Below are 19,340 nucleotides of genomic sequence, written 5' to 3' on the forward strand. Positions count from 1 at the left end.
ACAAAATATTCTATCTTTAGAATCTATACTAATAAAAGGGTAATATGCTAATTAGACCAGGAGACCTTCCAGACAAATCTATGGTGACAGGGCCGAGGCAGAGGTGGTTAGGGGCAATCAGGCTAGGAAGGGAGGGCAGTGGGGGTGATCAGGCCAGCGGGGGGGGGGGGGGGCAGTTTGGGTCTATCAGGCTGGTAGGGGGGCAGTTGCGGGTGAGGCCGGTGGGAGGGGGAGCAGTTAAGGGCAAGCAGGCCAGCAGGCAGAGTGTTTAGGGGTGATCAAGCAGGCAGGCAGGTGAACAGTTAGGAGTTAGCGGTCCTGGATTGCAAGGATGTCCAACTGTCAGTTTAAACCGGCAGTTGGACATCCCCCGAGGGGCCCCGGATTGGACAGGGTGCAGACTGGGCTGAGGGACACCCGCCCCTGCTGTGCACAAATTTCATGTACCAGGCTACTAGTTCTATCTAATAAAAGAGTAATATGCAAATTAACCATTACTCAGCTACACCCACAAGCCATGCCCACCAATCAGGAACGAGTGTGCAAATTAACCCAACCAAGATGGCTGTGGCCACAGAGCGAGCAGGAGGCTTGGGTTTCCCTGGCAATGGAGGAAGCCAAGCTTTCCGCACACCCTGGCCGGCCCAGGCCTCCACTTAAGGCTACAAAGTTTCAATTATAGAAGATAAATAAATCCCAGATACCGGGGGGCGTTGCCAGCCTGCAAACCATCACAGGCCCCTCACCCAGGCTGCCCCACACCCCAAGGGAACCCCCACCCTGATCCGGGACACCCTTCAGGGCAAACCAGCTGGCCCCCACCTGTGCACCAGGCCTCTATCCTAAGAGTAATATGCAAATTGACCATAACTCCAACACACAAGATGGCTGCCCCCATGTGGACACAAGATGGCTGCCACAAGATGGCCAGCAGGGGAGGGCAGTTGGGGGCAATCAAGCCTTCAGGGAAGGGCAGTTGGGGGGGACCCAGGCCTGCAGGGGAGGGCAGTTGGGGGTGATCAAGCCTGCAGACGAGGGCAGTTAGGCATGACCAGGCCAGCAGAGGAAAGTTTGGGGCAACCAGGCCTGCAGGGGAGAGCAGTTGGGGGCAAACAGGCTGGCAGGGGAGCAGTTAGGCATCAATCAGGCTGGCAGGGAAGTGGTTAGGGGGTGATCAGGCTGGCAGGCAGAAGCGGTTAGGGGCAATCAGGAAGGCAGGCAGGCGAGCAGTTAGGAGCCAGCAGTCCTGGATTGTGAGAGGGATGTCCAACTGCCCTTTTATGCCCGAACCTACCAGGATCGGGCCTAAACGGGCGGTCGGATATCCCTCGAAGGGTCCCAGATTGGAAAGGGTGCAGGCTGGGCTGAGGGAGTATGCAAATTACCTAAGGCTACAAAGTTTCAATTTCATGCACCGGGCCTCTAGTAGTTACATAATAGTTGTAGTCAACAAGCCAGCATATGCTTGCTATCTGTATCTTCCTAGGACCTCAAATTGTTTATTTTAGAAATAAAAACATGGCGAGGGGGAGACAGTACATTTTATTGTAAAATATGAAGCAGCAATGATTCGAACATGTTTGAGTTTCTGCTAGCCAGAGCACAAAATGACTGGATATCCACCAAGCTAAAAAAAAACAAAAACAAACAAACAAAAAACGCCATGAAGACAAGGTCACATTAAAATCTCTTTCTCTTGATAATTTCTGGTTTCCAGCTGACTGGATGAGTTTCTTCTGTCTAAAAATAGAAAAGTAGTAAGAAAATAAAGTATTAGTTTTCTTCATATTTAGTAACTTCCTTCCTACCAAAAATAAGGTACCTATTCTAAATTATATTACTTGGCATTATATATTTAAGTTATTTAACAATTTCAGGAACAGTTGACAAACTTTTGGGATTATCTGAATCTAATAAAGAATGAGTGGATTCACTACAAATCCAGTTTGTTTTTTCATCTCAAATAAAATTGCTATGTAGATCCTCTAGTAACACCAAAGCTGATGATTCTAGAATTCATTTGCATAGCAATCTATTTGCCGTTGTTCTTATTGCAACATTTGCCCAGTAACTGTAATAAGAAAAGTTGGAATAAAATTAAAACAATGTATGGATTCATTGGCATCAATAAGACCAATATAGAAAGCTATGAGCTGACACTACTCCAGATGATAAATACTTTAACGTTATAAAGATTATTTTCCCTTCTGATAATTTCATTAACTTTAAAATGAGAATATACTTGCAAAATTGGTACAGTTGAATTACTTTAACATGTACGTGAAACTGAGAACTTACCGCTGTATCATCCTCTCTGTACACTTTAATAGTTTTATCAGCTTCAGCCGTTAGTAACCGACTTTCAGACTGATCAAAAGCACAAGCAAATATTCCTGATTCACTGTCCAAAGACCCAGGCTGCACAGCTGCATGAACTCTCTGGAAATTGTAGCCAGTTCTCCAATCCCAAAGATGCATGGTTCCATTGTCAGCTTAAATGGAAATAGCTAGTTAAGTTGGGTATCCCTTCAACAATTCAGGTTGGCAAGCATTAAGCATGAACCATTAGCTGAGCACAATGGCAATAACTATAAAGATATATACGACAAAGGCACTCAAGCTTCTCTTAATATTGGTTTGTTCACTTTCATTTGTGCTTAATTCAGAATTTATTACAAACCTCAAAAAGCACCACAAAATGACATCCAATTCCAGAATATGAAACCAAACTTTAGGTGATTCCCAGCATAAATCCCAAACTTAGATTTATCACGTGGAAAATCAGAGAAGGCTGAACTATGAAATATGCTACATGTATTATGAATATGCATGAACATACATATAAACATTCAAATATACATTAGGCAAGATCTATAATATTTAGGTGTGAGGGCTTAGAAATTTTACAATTATTTCCTCATTCACTAAAACAAACAATGACAGACTAAAACAAATTTATCATAAAAATCGTTTTACCTCCAGATACGAGCACTCCATCAGAATTTACTGTCAATGTGTTAATAATAGCATTATGACCAGAAAGATTTTGAATGAAACTTCCATCAGGGAATTTCCATTGTTTTATGTTATCTGGAGAACCAGATGCAAATGTGTAACTGAAATAAGATTAAAAACAGCAACAAAATAAAACAAGTAAAAAAATAAAATGGTAGTCAAGATGCTTATTATGTTGTTGTATTTAGCATGTGTATTCAGTGATCTATGTAGTGTTAGCCAAATATTATTGTCATACCAAGAGGTAAAAATATCAAGACATTTTTCCAAGTTAAGTCAGATTTTCAAATTACTTTAAATGTGTTTTGAGGCCTAGATTAATGTTTTATTCTCCTCTCATTTCCCCAATGACCTGTACTGAGCTAGAGCAATAAACGTGAAAACCCCTGAATTCACATAAAGGGCAAGGGGTTGTGCAACTATTTTGGAGGGACAAGGGGATAAGAGGACAACTCAAGGAAAGAAACAGAGGGGAAGAGTAAGAGAGAGAGAAAGGGAGTGAGAGAGAAAGAAAGGGAGTAAAAAAGACAGGGAAGGAAAAAAAGTAGAAGAGAAGGGGTGGGGGGATAAAAAGGGAGAGGAAAGAGAGAAAACACATGAATATGGCCAGAAAAATGTCAGGGTGATGTGATATAACAAATAATAGCTTGGGATATTATGCTCCACCTCTTTGGATACCCTGACTATAATGTTCATTGTTCCTATCTTTTTTTCCTATGTATATTAACTTCCCCCTTAAGAACTAAACTATTCTATGTATATCTCAGTGTACAATAAACAACACTTATGTCCAAAACATTAAATCTAGCTACTCTTAGCTTCTATGTTGACATCCAGTTTTTAAATATGACTTATTCATAGTTTCATTTGACATTATCATTATTTACCATGTAGAAAACCTCATTTTATATAGGGCATGAAGCAAAATACCACATAAGGAAAAGGCCTGTAAATGAGTGTCTAAATGACTACAAAGTAGTACTAAAGTTGGTATTCCTGTACTATACCAAAAACTGAAGGAAGGAGAGAAACTCATTAGGAAAACACACTTACTGTCTTGGATGTAACACCACAGCTCTAACTGATTTTTTGTGATTTGTTAATGTGACTCTTGTTTTTCCAGCCACCAAATCCCATAATCGTATTGTAGTGTCATGGCTTCCTGTAATGAAAATACGTAATCCCCAAAACACAGATCAAGAAAAAAGAATGCAAAACTATAATAAAATATGAAGTGTTCTCTCATAGACACATACATACTAAATGAAAGTCATATAAACTCTTGGCTAGTTGCTTTGTACTTCCAAAATTTTAGGTTGGTTTTAAATTTAATTCTTAAAAAAATGCATACCTGGCCGACATGACTCAATGGATAGAGCGCTGGCCAGTGCACAGAAGGATCGCAGGTTAGATTCCCAGTCAAGAGCAGGTTCTACCCCAGCCCCCGTTAGGCATATGTGGGAGTCAACCAAATGATGTGTCTCTCTCACATCAATGTTTCTCTCTCTACCTCCCTCTCTCCCTCTCTCCCTTAGACTCTCATAAAATCAATGGAAAATTATGCTTGGGTGAGGATTAACAACAACAAAAATGTAATACATGCTTGATGCGCTGTCAACTGAACAGCTTGAACAAATGCCAATAACAGATAAAACACATACATGATGTTATCCCGTAGTGGAGGGGGAGGAAAAAATTCAAATGGTATTTTAGTTAATAAAATACATCACAGAAATTTCTAATTTTAAAGATCCATTGTTATTAACTTTATTTTAATTAAAACAAGCCTCAAACCTATTCTAAAGATTACTGACGTCAGGGTATCTTATCTTCTAATTTTAATTTTCTAAACCAGTAATTCTGATGCTAGTCAGACATTACATAAGACTGTGTAAGACATAGTCTATGATATGTAAAAGGTCTGACATGACAACAGAATAAAATATTACTACAATAAATTTCAAAAGCACACAGAAACACAGTATACACAATACAAAGCAAGAGTCACAGCAAGTATGAAAAATACATGTACAATAATGTGTTGATATGAATACATGGTAAACTTGAAAGTATCAATTTTACCAGTAATAATTTGTGGTTCTGCAGCTTGACACCTCACTGTAGCAACTGCATTTGTATGTCCAGATAATGTATGTACACTGGCTTTAGTTCTCACATCCCAAATCTATTAGAAAAAAAACAAAACACACACACAACAGACATACTGTCAGAGAATAGGTATTCATAACTCAGGCAGGTAACTGAATGAACTCAAGGTTGGGAATTTAATACGTAACAGTGCCTGAATATAAAGAAAGCCTTAAATGAGAAAGAATAATCTCGAAGCTGGCTGGGGGCTATAGTTAGGAGACATCTGATGGGGGGGTGGGGGATGGGGAGCTAAAAGCGTAGGACAGTGGTTGGCAAACTCATTAGTCAACAGAGCGGCAAACCGCGGCGGCTCGCGAACCGCAGTTTGCCGACCACTGGTGTAGGAGACTGAAAGTGTTAAGAATAAGTACAATGGAACTACTAAATGAAACCTGCGATGACAGAACGGATTGTGAGAGTGTCACATTTCAGAGGCAGGGCATTCCCAATAAACTTGGTGAGGCCACAGAACTGAAGATGAAAGTATAAAAACAAGCCAGGAAACAGAGGGACTAGGTTATTGGTGGGTCAAAGTAACTACCTTTAATTCTTTACCAACCAATATATGACTCCAATACCAAATATGTATAGTATAAGATGCAATGTATTTAAAGATAAACACCAAGCTCTATTCCATTTACCCGTGCAGTTGAATCACGACTACAGGTTACCAGCACATCAATTGTTGGGTGCAAATCCAAACCATACACTGCACTCAGATGTCCATGATAGTGCCTTATAACCTACAAATAGAGCAGGAAAGTTAAAATTTCTATAATTAGAAAGAAAACCTGTGGCTCATAATATGTGGAGTTTTTATGTGTTTCTTCCAATTCAAGTCTGAGCTCAGGTCAAGTGTAGAAACCTTCATAATTACAAAGGTCAGTAGTCAAACCTTTTCATCATTGCTCAGAACTGATCAGCCTTTCAAACACATATGTCCCTACCTCCCCAATCTCATTCATCCATCAGCAAGTCCTCAATTACCCACTGTCACCTTAACACACACACACACACACACACACACACACACACACACGCGGGCGCGCGCGCACACACTTGTTGTTTTAAATTACTTTATACTTTTGCTTCTCAGAACTACAGAGATCATGCATCAGGTGGACTGGAAGGTCTTCTGATGCTCAGATTTGGCTATTTTCATCATTGATCCACTTCAGTAGGAGCAGATCTCAGAGAATCACTGTTTTCAATACTTATATCCAAGCTTACCTTATTATATTCAAGATCCCAGCATTTGACCTGTTTGTCTTCTCCACAGGAAAACAGGTATGGGCTCCTCGCGCTTACTATCACACCACGAACTGTACTAATGTGCCCAGTTAATGACAGTTTTAATTTGCCACTAGCCAAGTCCCAGATCTGCAATCAAAGAATATTTCATTTTTCTCCTTGCTGGTTATCCCAAAACAAAATTTTAAGATCCTGATATTAAAATTAATTCTTCAAAATATGAAAGATATGAACATATAAAAATGGTTTTTTTTATTTGCCAAAACCCCTCCCTCCCCTACCACCAAAAATAAAAGCAGGGGGGCAATCGGAATTAAAAGGCATGCTCAAACTGGGAAAATACTGGTAACAGATGACAAAAAGTGAATATTCTTAACATAGAAAGGATATCATTGTTAACAAAAGTATGAATGTTATGGTATTACATTAGCCAAGGATGGCAACAACTTATGGAGTCTGGCTGCAGTAGCTCAGTTGGTTGAGACTGTCCTGTGCACCGAATAGTTCCAGGTTCCATTCCTGATCAGAGCACAGACCTGGGTTTTGGGTTTGATCCTGGTTGGCGGGCTCACCAAGGGCAACCTATTGATGTGCCATTGATGTATCTCTCTCTCTCCCTCTAAGCATATCCTCAGGTGAGGATTAAAAATAAAACAAAAAACAACCCCTAAGGAAACTAAGTGTTCATTAACTGATACATGCATAAAGAGAATGTGGCATATATACATACAATGGAATATTATCTTGCCACCTGTGACAACATGAATTGTCTTTAAGGGCATTATGCTAAACAAAATAAGTCAAAGAAAAGACAAATAGAACATGATCTCACTTATATGCAGAATCTAAAACAGAAACAAAAACCTGAAAAACTAAGCTCATAGATACAGAGAACAGATTGGTGGTGCCAGAAGCCAGGGTGAAGGATGGATAAAATGGGTGGAGGGAGTCAAAGGGTACAAAGTTCCAGTTACAACTTAGTAAGTTATGGGGATGTCATTAATGTATGCATGTTGACTAGTTAATAATACTGGACTGCATACTTGAAAGCTGCTGAGAGTACATCTTAAAAGTTCTCATCACAAGAAAAAAACACACAAACTTGTAACTATGTACCACAACAGATGTTAACTAGACTTTTTGGTGATCATATCACAATATAAATAAATAGCGAATCAATATGTTGTACACCCAAAACTAACCTAATATTGTATGTCAATTACAACTCAATAAAGTAAATATTTAAAAAATCCTGAAAGTAGTTTTATAAGGTATCAAAAAATTGGTCCTCACTAAAAATTCTATATGAATAATTTTTCAAAGATTAGATAAACTGAAGCATAGTAACCTCCATCTTGGGTAAAAACTGCTGTGTAAAATTTTAACCCTGCTATTCTGGCTTCTGTAAACATTTGCTTGCTTAAATAATAGGGAAAATAAGACTACTCCCATTCCAGAGAAGCCATAAACTATGCCCCAGACAGAGTTGTTAGTGCTGGTGCCAGGCCAGGCCTTGAGATATGAGGTGGTTAGGGGCAATCAGGCCAGAAGGGGAGGGCAGTGGACCTTCTGAGAAAAAGTTCTGTGTGCTGGGACACAGCCCGTCCCAGCACACAGGACTTTTTCTCAGAAGGTCCAGAAGTCTAATTCCAAATTTGGAAAACAAAGAGCTGAAAACATATAAATAAGGGAGACTTCCACCATACTAGGCCCCAGAATTTGAGAAGTGAGTTTTCCTCTGGGCCCGCTAGTGCTTGCGAACAGGACTCCAAATAAGTTTGGCTTATTGGTTAAGGCATCTTCTGATTTACAATATAACATAACCATTTCTGCTTATCATATGAGCAGAAATTTTTAAACATACACAATCAATAGGCTGAAAAGAATCCTCTCATACACTGTAAGCATCAATTAACCATTTTAGAAAATAATTTGTGCTTTGGGTGCCAACTTCAAAAATGTTTGACCCATTAATTCCATTTCCAAGAATTGAAAATAATTTAAAAACAGAAAAGGCTGGCCATGGCTGGGTAGCTCACCCGATATGCTAAGGTTGCGGGTTTGATCCCCAGTCAGGACACATAGAAGAATCAATCAATGAATGCATAAATAAGTGGAACAACAAATCTGTTTTTCTCTCTCTCACCCTGAAATCAATAAATATAAAAAAATGGAAAGAAAATTGATTATAGGATACATAAGTGATATACTTCCATGGAACCATTTAAAAAGATGTTAGCTTTTTCACAGAAATATGCCTCTGATATAATGTTAAATGCAAAAAGCAAGGTTGAAAATTACATTACCAAGCATGATTTTTAGAAGATACACATATATACACAAAGGAAAAAACTCAGAAAAAAATGCACTGATACATATGCACAGAAATAAAAACTAAAGAGAAATTCATTCAAATACTTGACAGTGGTAGGATTATATATGGGTCTATGTTCTTTTATACTTCTCTGTACTTTCCACATTTTTTATAGATGATCATGCTTTAATTTTATAACCAGAGAAGAAAAAACTTAAATATCAAGGAATTTATGGTAGGTAGTCAGCATATTCCATTTGGAAAAAACTGTTGTTTAAATACCACTTTCCAAACACATGGAACTTGTGTAAGTTTTACTTCATACTCAGGTCTAAGAAGTCAGAGGAACTACAAGAGCAATTCCCAACTCAGGAAATAATTTAAAACAGATTAAATGTACATGGAAAATACAAAGCAGTTCTATCCTTATTACCTTTATAGTTCTGTCAGCAGATCCAGTAACAAACCACTGATTTCCAGGTTCCACAGCAATACATCGAACCCAGCCAAGATGCCCACTGATCACCTGTATTCAGAATGTAGAATGGGTAGACACATAAGTTAAAGGTTATTCAATTTCATCTCATTACATGTAAGTTAAAGTTCATTCAAATTTAAATTGACCTCCAACATCTTCAAATGATCCTATATAATAAAAGCCTAATATGCTAAGTGTCCGCCTGTCCAGTTGGCTGTTCAACCAATCAAAGCGTAATATGCTAATGATATGCTAAGGCCATTCAACTGCTTGCTATGATGTGCACTGAGGGGGCAGACAGTCGACTGGTTGACCAGTCACCATGACATGCACTGACCAGCAGGGGGCAGACACTACGACCGGTAGGTTAGCTTGCTGCTGGGGTCCGGCTGATTGGGACTGAGCAAGATGGGCCAGACACACCCTGGAGCCCTCTCGCAGTCCCTCCCCAGCTGGCCAACCTCCCACCTCCCTCCCCAGCCCCAATCATGCACCAGTGGGGTCCCTTGGCCTGGCCTGTGCCCTCTCGCAATCTGGGATCCCTCAGGGGATATTAGAGCCAGTTTTGGCCTGATGGCAGAACAACTGGTCTCTATGACACGCACTGACCACCAAGAGACAGACGCTCAATGCAGGAGCTGTCCCTGGTGGTCAGTGTGTTCCCACAGGGGGAGCACCACTCAGCCAGAAACCGAGCTCATGGCTGGTGAGTGTAGCAGCGATGGCGGGAGCCTCTCACCGTGGCAGTGCTAAGGATGTCCGACTGACAGGCCTAAGCCGTCAGTCAGACATCCCCTAAGGGCTCCCAGTCTGCGAGAGGGCGCAGGTCAACTGAGGGAACTCCCCCTCCAGTGCACGATTTTCCTGCACCAGGTCTCTAGTAAGATTTTAAGATTATTTGACAATTATAGAGTTTTGAATGATATTAAGTATTAAATTACCTTCAATCAATGAATGAATGCACAAACTGTGGTATAGCTATACAATGGACTACTACTCAGCAATAGAAAGGAATGTATTACTACTTGTAACAACTTGGATGAATCTCAAAGGCATTAAGCTGAGTGAAGAAAGCCCCAAAGGGAACACACTGAATGATTCCATTTATGTGACGCAGTTTAAAAGACACAGTGATGGAAAACAAATGGTCGCCAGGGTTGGGGAAGGGTGTGGATATAAAAAATGGAACTTCTATATCCTGATTATGGTAATGGCTACCCAAATCTAGTATAGCTATTAAATTTATTAGCTCTGTATACCCAAAGAAAATCTATTTTACTGTACGGTACTGAAAAGTAAAGTATAACATACTTAAATTATAAGTAGCTGTGCAATTTCCCTACTATATACATTTTACTTTAGATCTGGTACATATTAAATCATTTTAATTTACTATAATTTAAAAGATAATCAGTAGAGCGAAAGAAATGTACTAAAATACAGTTTTTCCCCTTGAGCTCCATATTAAATACCTCAAGCACATTGCGAAATTTATTTCACCTGCTCTCCACATTAAGTAGTTTTCTATCAATATTTTATACAAAATACAAGTCTGCTTTCCAAGATATTTTTTAAGATAGTGCCTAAGCCCCTTCCCCCACCCAACCTCAGACCACTTTACCAGTTCCCATTTTCATTCTTTTTTCTCCTTAATCTATTCGTAGCTCTTGTCAAGTGGAAAGTAGTGACCACGTTTCATGTAGTGGAATAATATACAGATTCACTCACCCTGTAGAGTTTCCATGGTGGGTGCCACTGGGGTTTTGGCATTGTCGGGGCCTTCTTTGCCATGAGTGTAGAGTTCTTGGCATTGCCACCCTCCATAACAGCCTAGGTGTGGAACAGATTACATTATTATTAAAGATATCACACTTAAGTTTTCATGTTATCAAAAATGGAAATGTGAAGAGGGGATTTATGAAAGTTTTCTCAGAAATGGAAATTCAAAGAGGGAATTTTTGAAAGCAGCTCCCTCCACCCCACGAAGAGAAAGGGCAGCTAAAAATGTTTGCATAGCTAGAAAATGAGTCTAAGATTTCTAATAAAAACTGTATTTTATATATGTTAATTTAAAAAAGCAATTTAAAAATCGTAGAGGCAGAACATTGAAGTTAAGAGCATATATCACTGTGCATAAGTTCAAAACCCAGCTCTACCAATTAATAGTTGATTGACCTTGGGTAAAAATTATGTAACCTATGTGCCTCATTTTTAACGTGACTATAATGGATTAATGCCATTGCCCTTGTCATATTTTAACATCATTGATTTAATATTGCAGTGGAGACACTGACAGGTCCTTCTATCTTCCCCCCAAAAATTTCAATACTCTTTTTAAAAGGCATTCTAGCTAATATGCAATCTACTGTTACAGTATCCATTTATCGAAAAATACTTAAGCCCATAAAGTTCCAACCGTCAAGAAGCTAACATTATTTCCTCCAAAGGAGGCAGAAAGCCTGAGCAGAGACCTGCGAATGGAGACTAAAAACAGGATGTGGTGGAAGGACTACACACCCATTCACTTCATAAAGTCAAACCAAGTGCATAATATGTGAAGAAGTAAAGCTGACACTTATTTCCAGGTATTCTTTCTCTAACCACTTCTACCAGTAACAGTAGTTGCCATTTACTTGTAGATAAACTTTTAGTACTCAACTTAACTGTATAAATCAACTGAGAGTTTAATTTTAAAAAGGCTTTCATATCTAAAACATACTAATACAAGTCTCAGAATAAAATCTTGTATTTTAAATAGTGGATAATAAAGAGCAATGTCACATTATCTTCACCAAAATAAATATAAATAACAATGTGTAAGCAGACACAGAGTTAACACAATTTTAAATTCTAAAATATATGTCAATTCACTAGCAACTTAAATTTTGGGGAAACTTAAATAGAATAAAGGAAAATTAGGCAACATGTCCCAAAAGGTAGACACCTGCAGTGTGATCTGACACAGAGAAACTTACCAAAGTCATCCCTGCAGGCTGCGAACGGTCAGAGCCTACAGCAGGTGCAGCACGATTGGCATCAACCCTGAGGCAAAAAATATCAGATTCTAAGAACTTAATCCCTCTGATCACATGTTCTGTGGGATGAATTTTATTATGTTAAATTTTTGTAAGCACTGATAAAGAAAAATGACCTGTAATACACTTATAAACAAACAATTTTTAAAATGAGGGAAAAAATGTGAACAGCGAACTATGCTTGCAAAATCCTTATAATGAGAAGCATATTTCATACCTGGCCTGAGAAGAAGGTAATGCTACAGCTAAGGACTGTGCAGCTGATTCACTTGGCATTCTTTGGATCTTAGTATCTGCTGTTAAAGCAACCCCTGTTAAAATTTAAAAAACACACACAAAACCCTGTTAGTAGCTATCTTTGTTTTTATTCACATGCATTTAAAATAAAACACTGGAGGAAACCATACCAAAAAGGTAACGGTGAATATCTCCATGTGATGATATTTCAAAAACTGATTACGTTTTGTATGTCTTTTGTCACTAACTTTTTACCACAAATATTGCCTAACAATATATAACTTAAATTTAATTTAATCTCAAGCAGCTTGGTATTAGCAAAGTCCAAGACAGTAAAGTTAAATTTCTATAATCTTGGGATATTACCATCAGATATAAAAACTAAGCAGTTACCTAAATATTAACAGAACGTTTTGAAGAGTAAATGTATAACATACAACAAGCAGCAGAAATTCTCCTATCCTTTCAATATAGTGAATTCTGTACTCTAAAATTACTAGAACCTAGATATACTAAGATTTTTATCTTCTACCCTGTTATACTGGCCACTCCATTTGTGTGCCAATTCCTCCATACATACACACCAGGAAACATTTCTATCATAGCTGCTTCTATACTAACGCTTCTAATATCATTTTTATAAGCTTAGTGATATTTTTGTCTGCCTAAACCTCCAAATAAGCTTGTCTTAGTCTGGAGCAGTCTTATTGTCTTTGAATTCCTAGCATAGTGCATAAGAAAATATAGATGCTTAACCATTTGCACGCCATAAGCGTCTATAGACGTAAGTGGCGGACCTTTTTAAATTAAATTCAAAATATTGTGGCAGTTAACTGGCTAAGTATGTTTGCCGAATAAATGCTTGTGATACTAAGTATTAGTTCATTATCATCTAAAAAGTTATGCCTGGCTATTGAGCTTATTTTATAGGCTACAGGAGTCATATTATTAACTCATTCACAGAAATATATGTGACAGTACAACTCTTTCAATATGTAGCTCACTTACCAGGTCCTGGTGGATAGGGATGTGTACCTGTCACCAAATATTCAACTTCTTGTCCTGAGAGAGAGAAAGAGAGAGAGAGAGAGAGAGAGAGAGAGAGAGAGAGAGAGAGAGAGAGAGAGAGACAGATGGGTAGAGAGATTTATCAATGGCAAAATTTATCTTATGTACTAGTATCACCTCTTTTAATGAATTAAATATTAAATTATCAACCAGATTTCTAAATATGTCACAACTAAACACAAGCCTCAGAATAAGGTAAGTTGATCATTTTTGTTTTGACTTCTAAAGATCACGTATATAGTGATTTCCTTGACCATTTGCTAACATGTCAAGAAAGTTGTGCATTTAAAGCAATGCTGTGTAGCGATCATCCTATAAAGTAATAGTCCACTCTGGTTTTTCTTCTAAGCAAATGGTTTCCCTGGGGGATCTTGGATTGTCTTTATTCACTACAATTGCAGTACTTAATGTCATCTTTCTGAAAAAGAGACAGACAGTCTCCCCACATATAAAGAATTTTTCCTTTAATCTCCATCATGACCTTCTCCATATCCTAAGAATTTCTGCCATCATTATACTACCTCTTTCCCATTTCCTACAGAAAAAATCTACCAACCAATAATCTCACTTACTACTCCAATGGGGAAATCAATACAGATATAGGTGTTAAAGAGGGTTTGGCTCTAATTGGTCCTCCCAGGAGGGGTACTAATAACAGATTTCATGTATCTATTTTTAAAATTCATATATAAGTCCTTACATTTCTGACAATGCCATACTCACCTTGATTTGCAGGATATTGTTTATGACCATATGAATCTGATGCATTCTGAGGACCCTTCTCTTTAAAATTTTCTTTCGAAGTAGGCATGTGCAACACAGGACCATACTCATTCCGTAGCTTTACTGCCATTTTTCGTTTGTGACTATTTTAAAAAGTTATAAGAATGTATCTTTAAGTACTTTAAATATATCCCCCAATATAAACACATTCACAGATAGCCAGGAAACAAGTACTTAAATAGCTTATTAGGTTTGCCTAATCATGTAGAAAAAGTTTCTATAAAAATTTTAAAGTAAAACTGCACTTTAAAAAGTTCATAATTTCCAAGTTCATTTCCCCCTTTCTAAAAAACGTTTTTATTAATTTTTAGAGAGATGAAGGGAGAGAGAGAGAAACACTGATGCCAGAGAAAAACATCGATTAGTTGTCTTCTGTATGCAGCCCGACCTGGGACGGAACCCAAAACTTGGACATGTACCCTGAGCAGGAATCGAACCAGCAATCTTTTGGTGTATGGGACGATCTTCAACCAACTGAGGCACACCTGTCAGGGCTCATTTCCACACTTTAATTCACAATCCACCACATAGAATCCATCTAAATATTGTTATAGTTTGTAAATCAATGATTCATGAGGTATAAAGGATCTGATTTTAAAATATAAACTAAAACATCTTTAAAAAAACAAACAAACCTGGAAGTCGAAATATTTTCCTTCAACTGTCTAAATTAAAAAATATAGTAAAAGTTTTCTAGTAACCTTTATTGGATATATCGAAAAAAGTTAGAACTAATCGCCCTAACTGGTTTGGCTCAGTGGATAGAGCGTTGGCCTGTGGACTGAAGGGTCCCGGGTTCGATTCCAGTCAAGGACATGTACCTTGGTTGTGGGCACATCCCCAGTAGGGGGTATACAGGAGGCAGCTGATAGATGTTTCTCTCTCATCGATGTTTCTAACTCTCTATCCCTCTCCCTTCCTCTCTGTAAAAAATCAATAAAATATATTTTTTTAAAAAGTTAGAACTAATCAAAGTACTTAGTTAGTTCAATCATTATTTTTAAATTGTACCTATATTACTTTTAAAAATAGTCCATGTTAGCCCTGGCATCGTTCAATGCATGAGGAGGTTGCCGGTTTAATTCCCAGTCAAGGGCACATGCCCAGGTTATGGGTGCTTGCATATCGATGTTTCTCTCTCTCCCCCCTTTCCCTTCCTCTCTTTCTAGAAAAAAAAAATCAATAAACTATTCTTTAAAAAAAAAAAATAGTACACTTTACAAATTAAATATAAATGCTTGTTTGAGTAATTAAGCAGATTTTAAAAGAAGGGTAAATGGCAAAAGAGGAATGCTGCACATAATGTAAATCCCAGACTGGAGCTGGACATGTAGAACCAAAAATATGCTACCAAAAATCTTCAACATACTAATAAGAAAAGATGGGAGTAGAAGTACTGGCCAGGTACAGTTCAACTCAGCAAGGCTCTGAGAGCAGCGGGAGAGAAGCTGAAAGCACATTCAAAATGACTGATTATAAAATACTAGTGGCCCGGTGCATGAAATTTGTGCACATTAAAAGGGGATTAATTAGAGGAAATAATTTAATATTGCTATTTGCCCTTTCTCTATAATAGAAGTGTCAGAGATGAAAGAAAATTAGTAAAATGTATATGAAAACCTTCCTCCTGTCAGAGTCTGGGGCACACAATGGGACCCAGAGTCAAGAACCCACTCACCCACATGTGCCTCAAAATTGCCTGAGACCCAGACCCGGCCGCCCCCCCCCCCGCCCCCGCCTCATTGGGATAGATCCAGACCTGGCTAGTCCCACCCTTGTCACGCCCCTCCGGCCAGGGAACGTAGCCTCAGGTCCCCTGGCCCGGTGCCTGAGGTCCCCCAGCCCAGACTGGGGTGAGGGGGCATGCCTTGAGGTCCCCGTCAATCCCCACCAGGTGTGGGACATGGCCTGAGATCCCCTGTCAAGCCCTGCTGGGTGGGGGGCATGGCCTTAGGTCCCCCGTCAAGCCTCGCCAGGAGGGGGGTGGGGGGGGCGCAGCCTCAGGTCCCCCGGCCAGGCACCGGGAGAGAGGAACAGCCTCAGGTCCCCTGTCAAGCCCCATCGGCAGGGGGGTGCAGCCTCAGGTCCCCCCTGGGCGGGGGGTGCAGCCTGAGTTCCCCCGACCCAGCACTCGGGGTGCACCTTGAGGTCCCCTGTCAAGCCCTGCCAGGCAGGGGGACGCAGCCTCAGGTCCCCTGGCTCGGTGCTGGGGTGGGGTGTGTGGCCTGAGGTCCCCCGGCCTGGCGCTGGGGCGGGGGGAGCAGCCTGAGGTCCCCTAGCCCAGCACCAGGATGGGAAGTGCACCTTGAGGTCCCCTGTCAAGCCCCATGGGGGCAGGGGAGGGCATAGCCTCAGGTCCCTGCTGATTGCTTGTTAAGACTCCTTATGGGAACTTGGCCTCAGCTGTGGGTGCAGCCATCTTTGTGACGGAGTGATGGTTAATTAGCATATTCCCTCTTTATTAGATAGGATAACACATAAAAGGGACTCTCCTAATTACTGAGTATTTATAAAATGCAATTAATTAATTAATGTACAAGATAAGGCAAAAAAAAAAGTCAGCTCAGCTTAAATTATGCCCTAACACTACTCATTATTGAATAGATCACTTATGTCTGTAGTATCACTCACTAAACTTTAAAGGTTCCCCTCTTCCTGCTCTCTTCCCCCAATATTAGAAATTTAACTAGTCTAGCAATTAAAAAGGAAACTATACCTACCTCTCTTCATCCAAAGGCACAGGTTTTCCATTGTCGGCTACAAACATGTCATGGGTCCTCTTCAATGACCTGAACACCAGTGTATGCACAGAATGTTTCTGTACCTCCTAGAAATAAAAAGTGTAATTACATGTCTAGCTACAAATTATACATATCAAACCTAAATTAAAATCAAATTAGTTATAACATATTTAAAAATGTAAAAAACTTTGCACCACTCACCACAGCTATTTATAGCAAGCTATGGCAGTCAAGTTCAGATAAAAAGATGAAGCTCCTTTTTGGCTAGAGCCCCAAGTTGACCAAGTGAGCGATGCTTAAAATTAGTCATCCTATCCTCCTAAATAATAAAAGGGTAATATGCAAATCAACCGAACACAGACCAATGGTCACTATGATGCGCACTGACCACCAGGGGGCAGACGCTCAACACAGGAGTTGCCCCCTGGTTGTCAGTACACTTCCACAGGCGGATTGCCGCTCAGCCAGAAGCCGGGTCACTGCTGGCAAGCGCAGCAGCAGTGGCGGGAGCCTCTCCTGCCTCCGTGGCAGTGGCAGCGCTAAGGATGTCCGACTGCAGGCTTAGGCCCGCTGTGGGCCTAAGCCGGCAGTCGGACATCCCCCAAGGGCTCCCAGACTACAAAAGGGCACAGGCCGGGCTGAGGGACCCTCACCCCCCACCCCCAGTCACAAATGTTGTGCACCGAGTCTCTAGTTTATTCAATAAAAATGTACTGAGCTACTACTATATGTCTGGTAGGTACTATGGCAGGAGCTAACAATAGCATGATGAAAAGACAGTCTGGCCCCTGTGCTCAAGACAAATAAAAATAAGCAAAATAACCCAACATTTTAATAAGTACTATGAAGGAAATAAGCAAGGGACCAGAAAATGGAGCAAGAACCTAGGATATAAGAGATCTCTCTGAAGTGGTATTTAAGCAGAAAGGAAGTTAGCCTTGCACAGAAAGAAAGGTAAAAACAATCCAGGCAGAGAGAAAAATGCCATGAACAAAGATGTTCAGTAACGCAAATAATGCCAGGAGCTGCACAATAGTTACATATATTCAATGAGAGGATGAGTTGGGATGCAAGATAAGGTTGCAACGGTGGACAGACCAGGTGCAGGTCAGGTGATTTTTTTTAAGACCATTGCAACTGTCTGTATTTTCGCTCTAATAACAAAGGGCTAGTAAAGGGTTTTAAGCAAGAAAAGCAGGACCAACTTACATTTTAAAACATATTGGTTGGGGAGAAGGGGAGCTGTAACAAAAATGGAAACAAGGAGACCAGCTGAGAGCTAATTCACCTGTCCAGGAGAAAGATGATGTTGGTGTGAATTAAGGTGATGGCAGTGGGTATAGAGTCTATAGACAAAAGTCAAGAAATAGTTCTGAGAAAACAGAGGCAAGGCTTGCTCACAGAATGATTGTTCCAGCTAGGGAAAGAGGCACAATTTTTCCTGGGGAACAGCTGGAGTAAGAGACACGGTGAACAACACCAGAGAAGACCACGAGTCTCATCGGACACAGAATCACTGACACGACCCCGCGGGCGCTGAATACCAGCGGTCGGACGTGGACAGAAGGCCCGCCCCCAAACACAATGCCCACCACCAGTGCCCCAGGGTCAACTAAGAGCTGCAGGCATGATCTCAGGCTTCCCGCTTGGCCGCAACCTCCGACCCGTGCTCTCATCCAGCCTCTCTCCCTCCAGAAAACCCTGAGACACCCGGCCTCGGCCAAACAAGCCTCCCTCGCAGCCTCCACTCTGCCTAGAGTCGCAACACACTCGACCCCCCACGCCCGCCGCCAACGAAAAACAGCCCCAGAGCAAATACTCCAGCACCCAAGCGTCATTCTACCTCGACCATGATGCTGCCGTGTATTCCCTGGCTCCGGCAGCAAAGACACTAAACATCAAGGCAGAAACAGCCGCCACCACTGTGCAGCCTCTTCCGGAACCTGGGGCCCTGACGCCGGATGTGACGTAGATCCACACAGCCCGCGCTGGTCCGCCGCAGGCGGCCTGGGCTCGGGGGCGGGCCTTCCTCCTCCCGGCCTCCTCTGGGGCGGAGTCCCGCGTCTTGAGGAGCCCAGGCTCCTGGAAGCGTGCGTTTCTAGAAATAAAGAAAAATGGGGTGGAATAGCGCGTTTGCAAACTTGAATAGACGAACATTTCACTGGCCTTGCCTTTTTCTTAACCTAATCAGTTCCACTGAACTTGTCCCCAGGGCATACTGAGTATACTTTGAGAGGGAGGAAAAATCTATCAAAAGTATAGCAATG

The 19,340-nt window shown here is 40.6% G+C and overlaps 1 protein-coding gene across 1 annotated transcript; it reads right to left on the minus strand.

The window, feature by feature from the left end:
- Positions 1–1,523: 1,523 nt before the first annotated feature.
- On the minus strand, positions 1,524–19,038 carry PLRG1 (pleiotropic regulator 1). The gene is made up of 15 exons (XM_080675068.1): positions 18,917–19,038; positions 17,053–17,159; positions 14,273–14,415; positions 13,490–13,543; positions 12,462–12,555; positions 12,185–12,251; positions 10,938–11,039; positions 9,165–9,257; positions 6,397–6,546; positions 5,808–5,909; positions 5,098–5,200; positions 4,069–4,177; positions 2,977–3,116; positions 2,299–2,492; positions 1,524–1,740 (listed from the first exon to the last, which is right to left on the minus strand). The coding sequence occupies exons 1-15, from the start codon at positions 18,923–18,925 to the stop codon at positions 1,681–1,683; spliced, it is 1,527 nt and encodes a 508-aa protein (XP_080531194.1). The 5' UTR covers positions 18,926–19,038; the 3' UTR covers positions 1,524–1,680.
- Positions 19,039–19,340: the final 302 nt, after the last annotated feature.

The sequence above is a fragment of the Plecotus auritus genome, assembly GCF_963455305.1.
Source record: "Plecotus auritus genome assembly, chromosome: 6".
Classification (NCBI taxonomy): Eukaryota; Metazoa; Chordata; class Mammalia; order Chiroptera; family Vespertilionidae; genus Plecotus; species Plecotus auritus.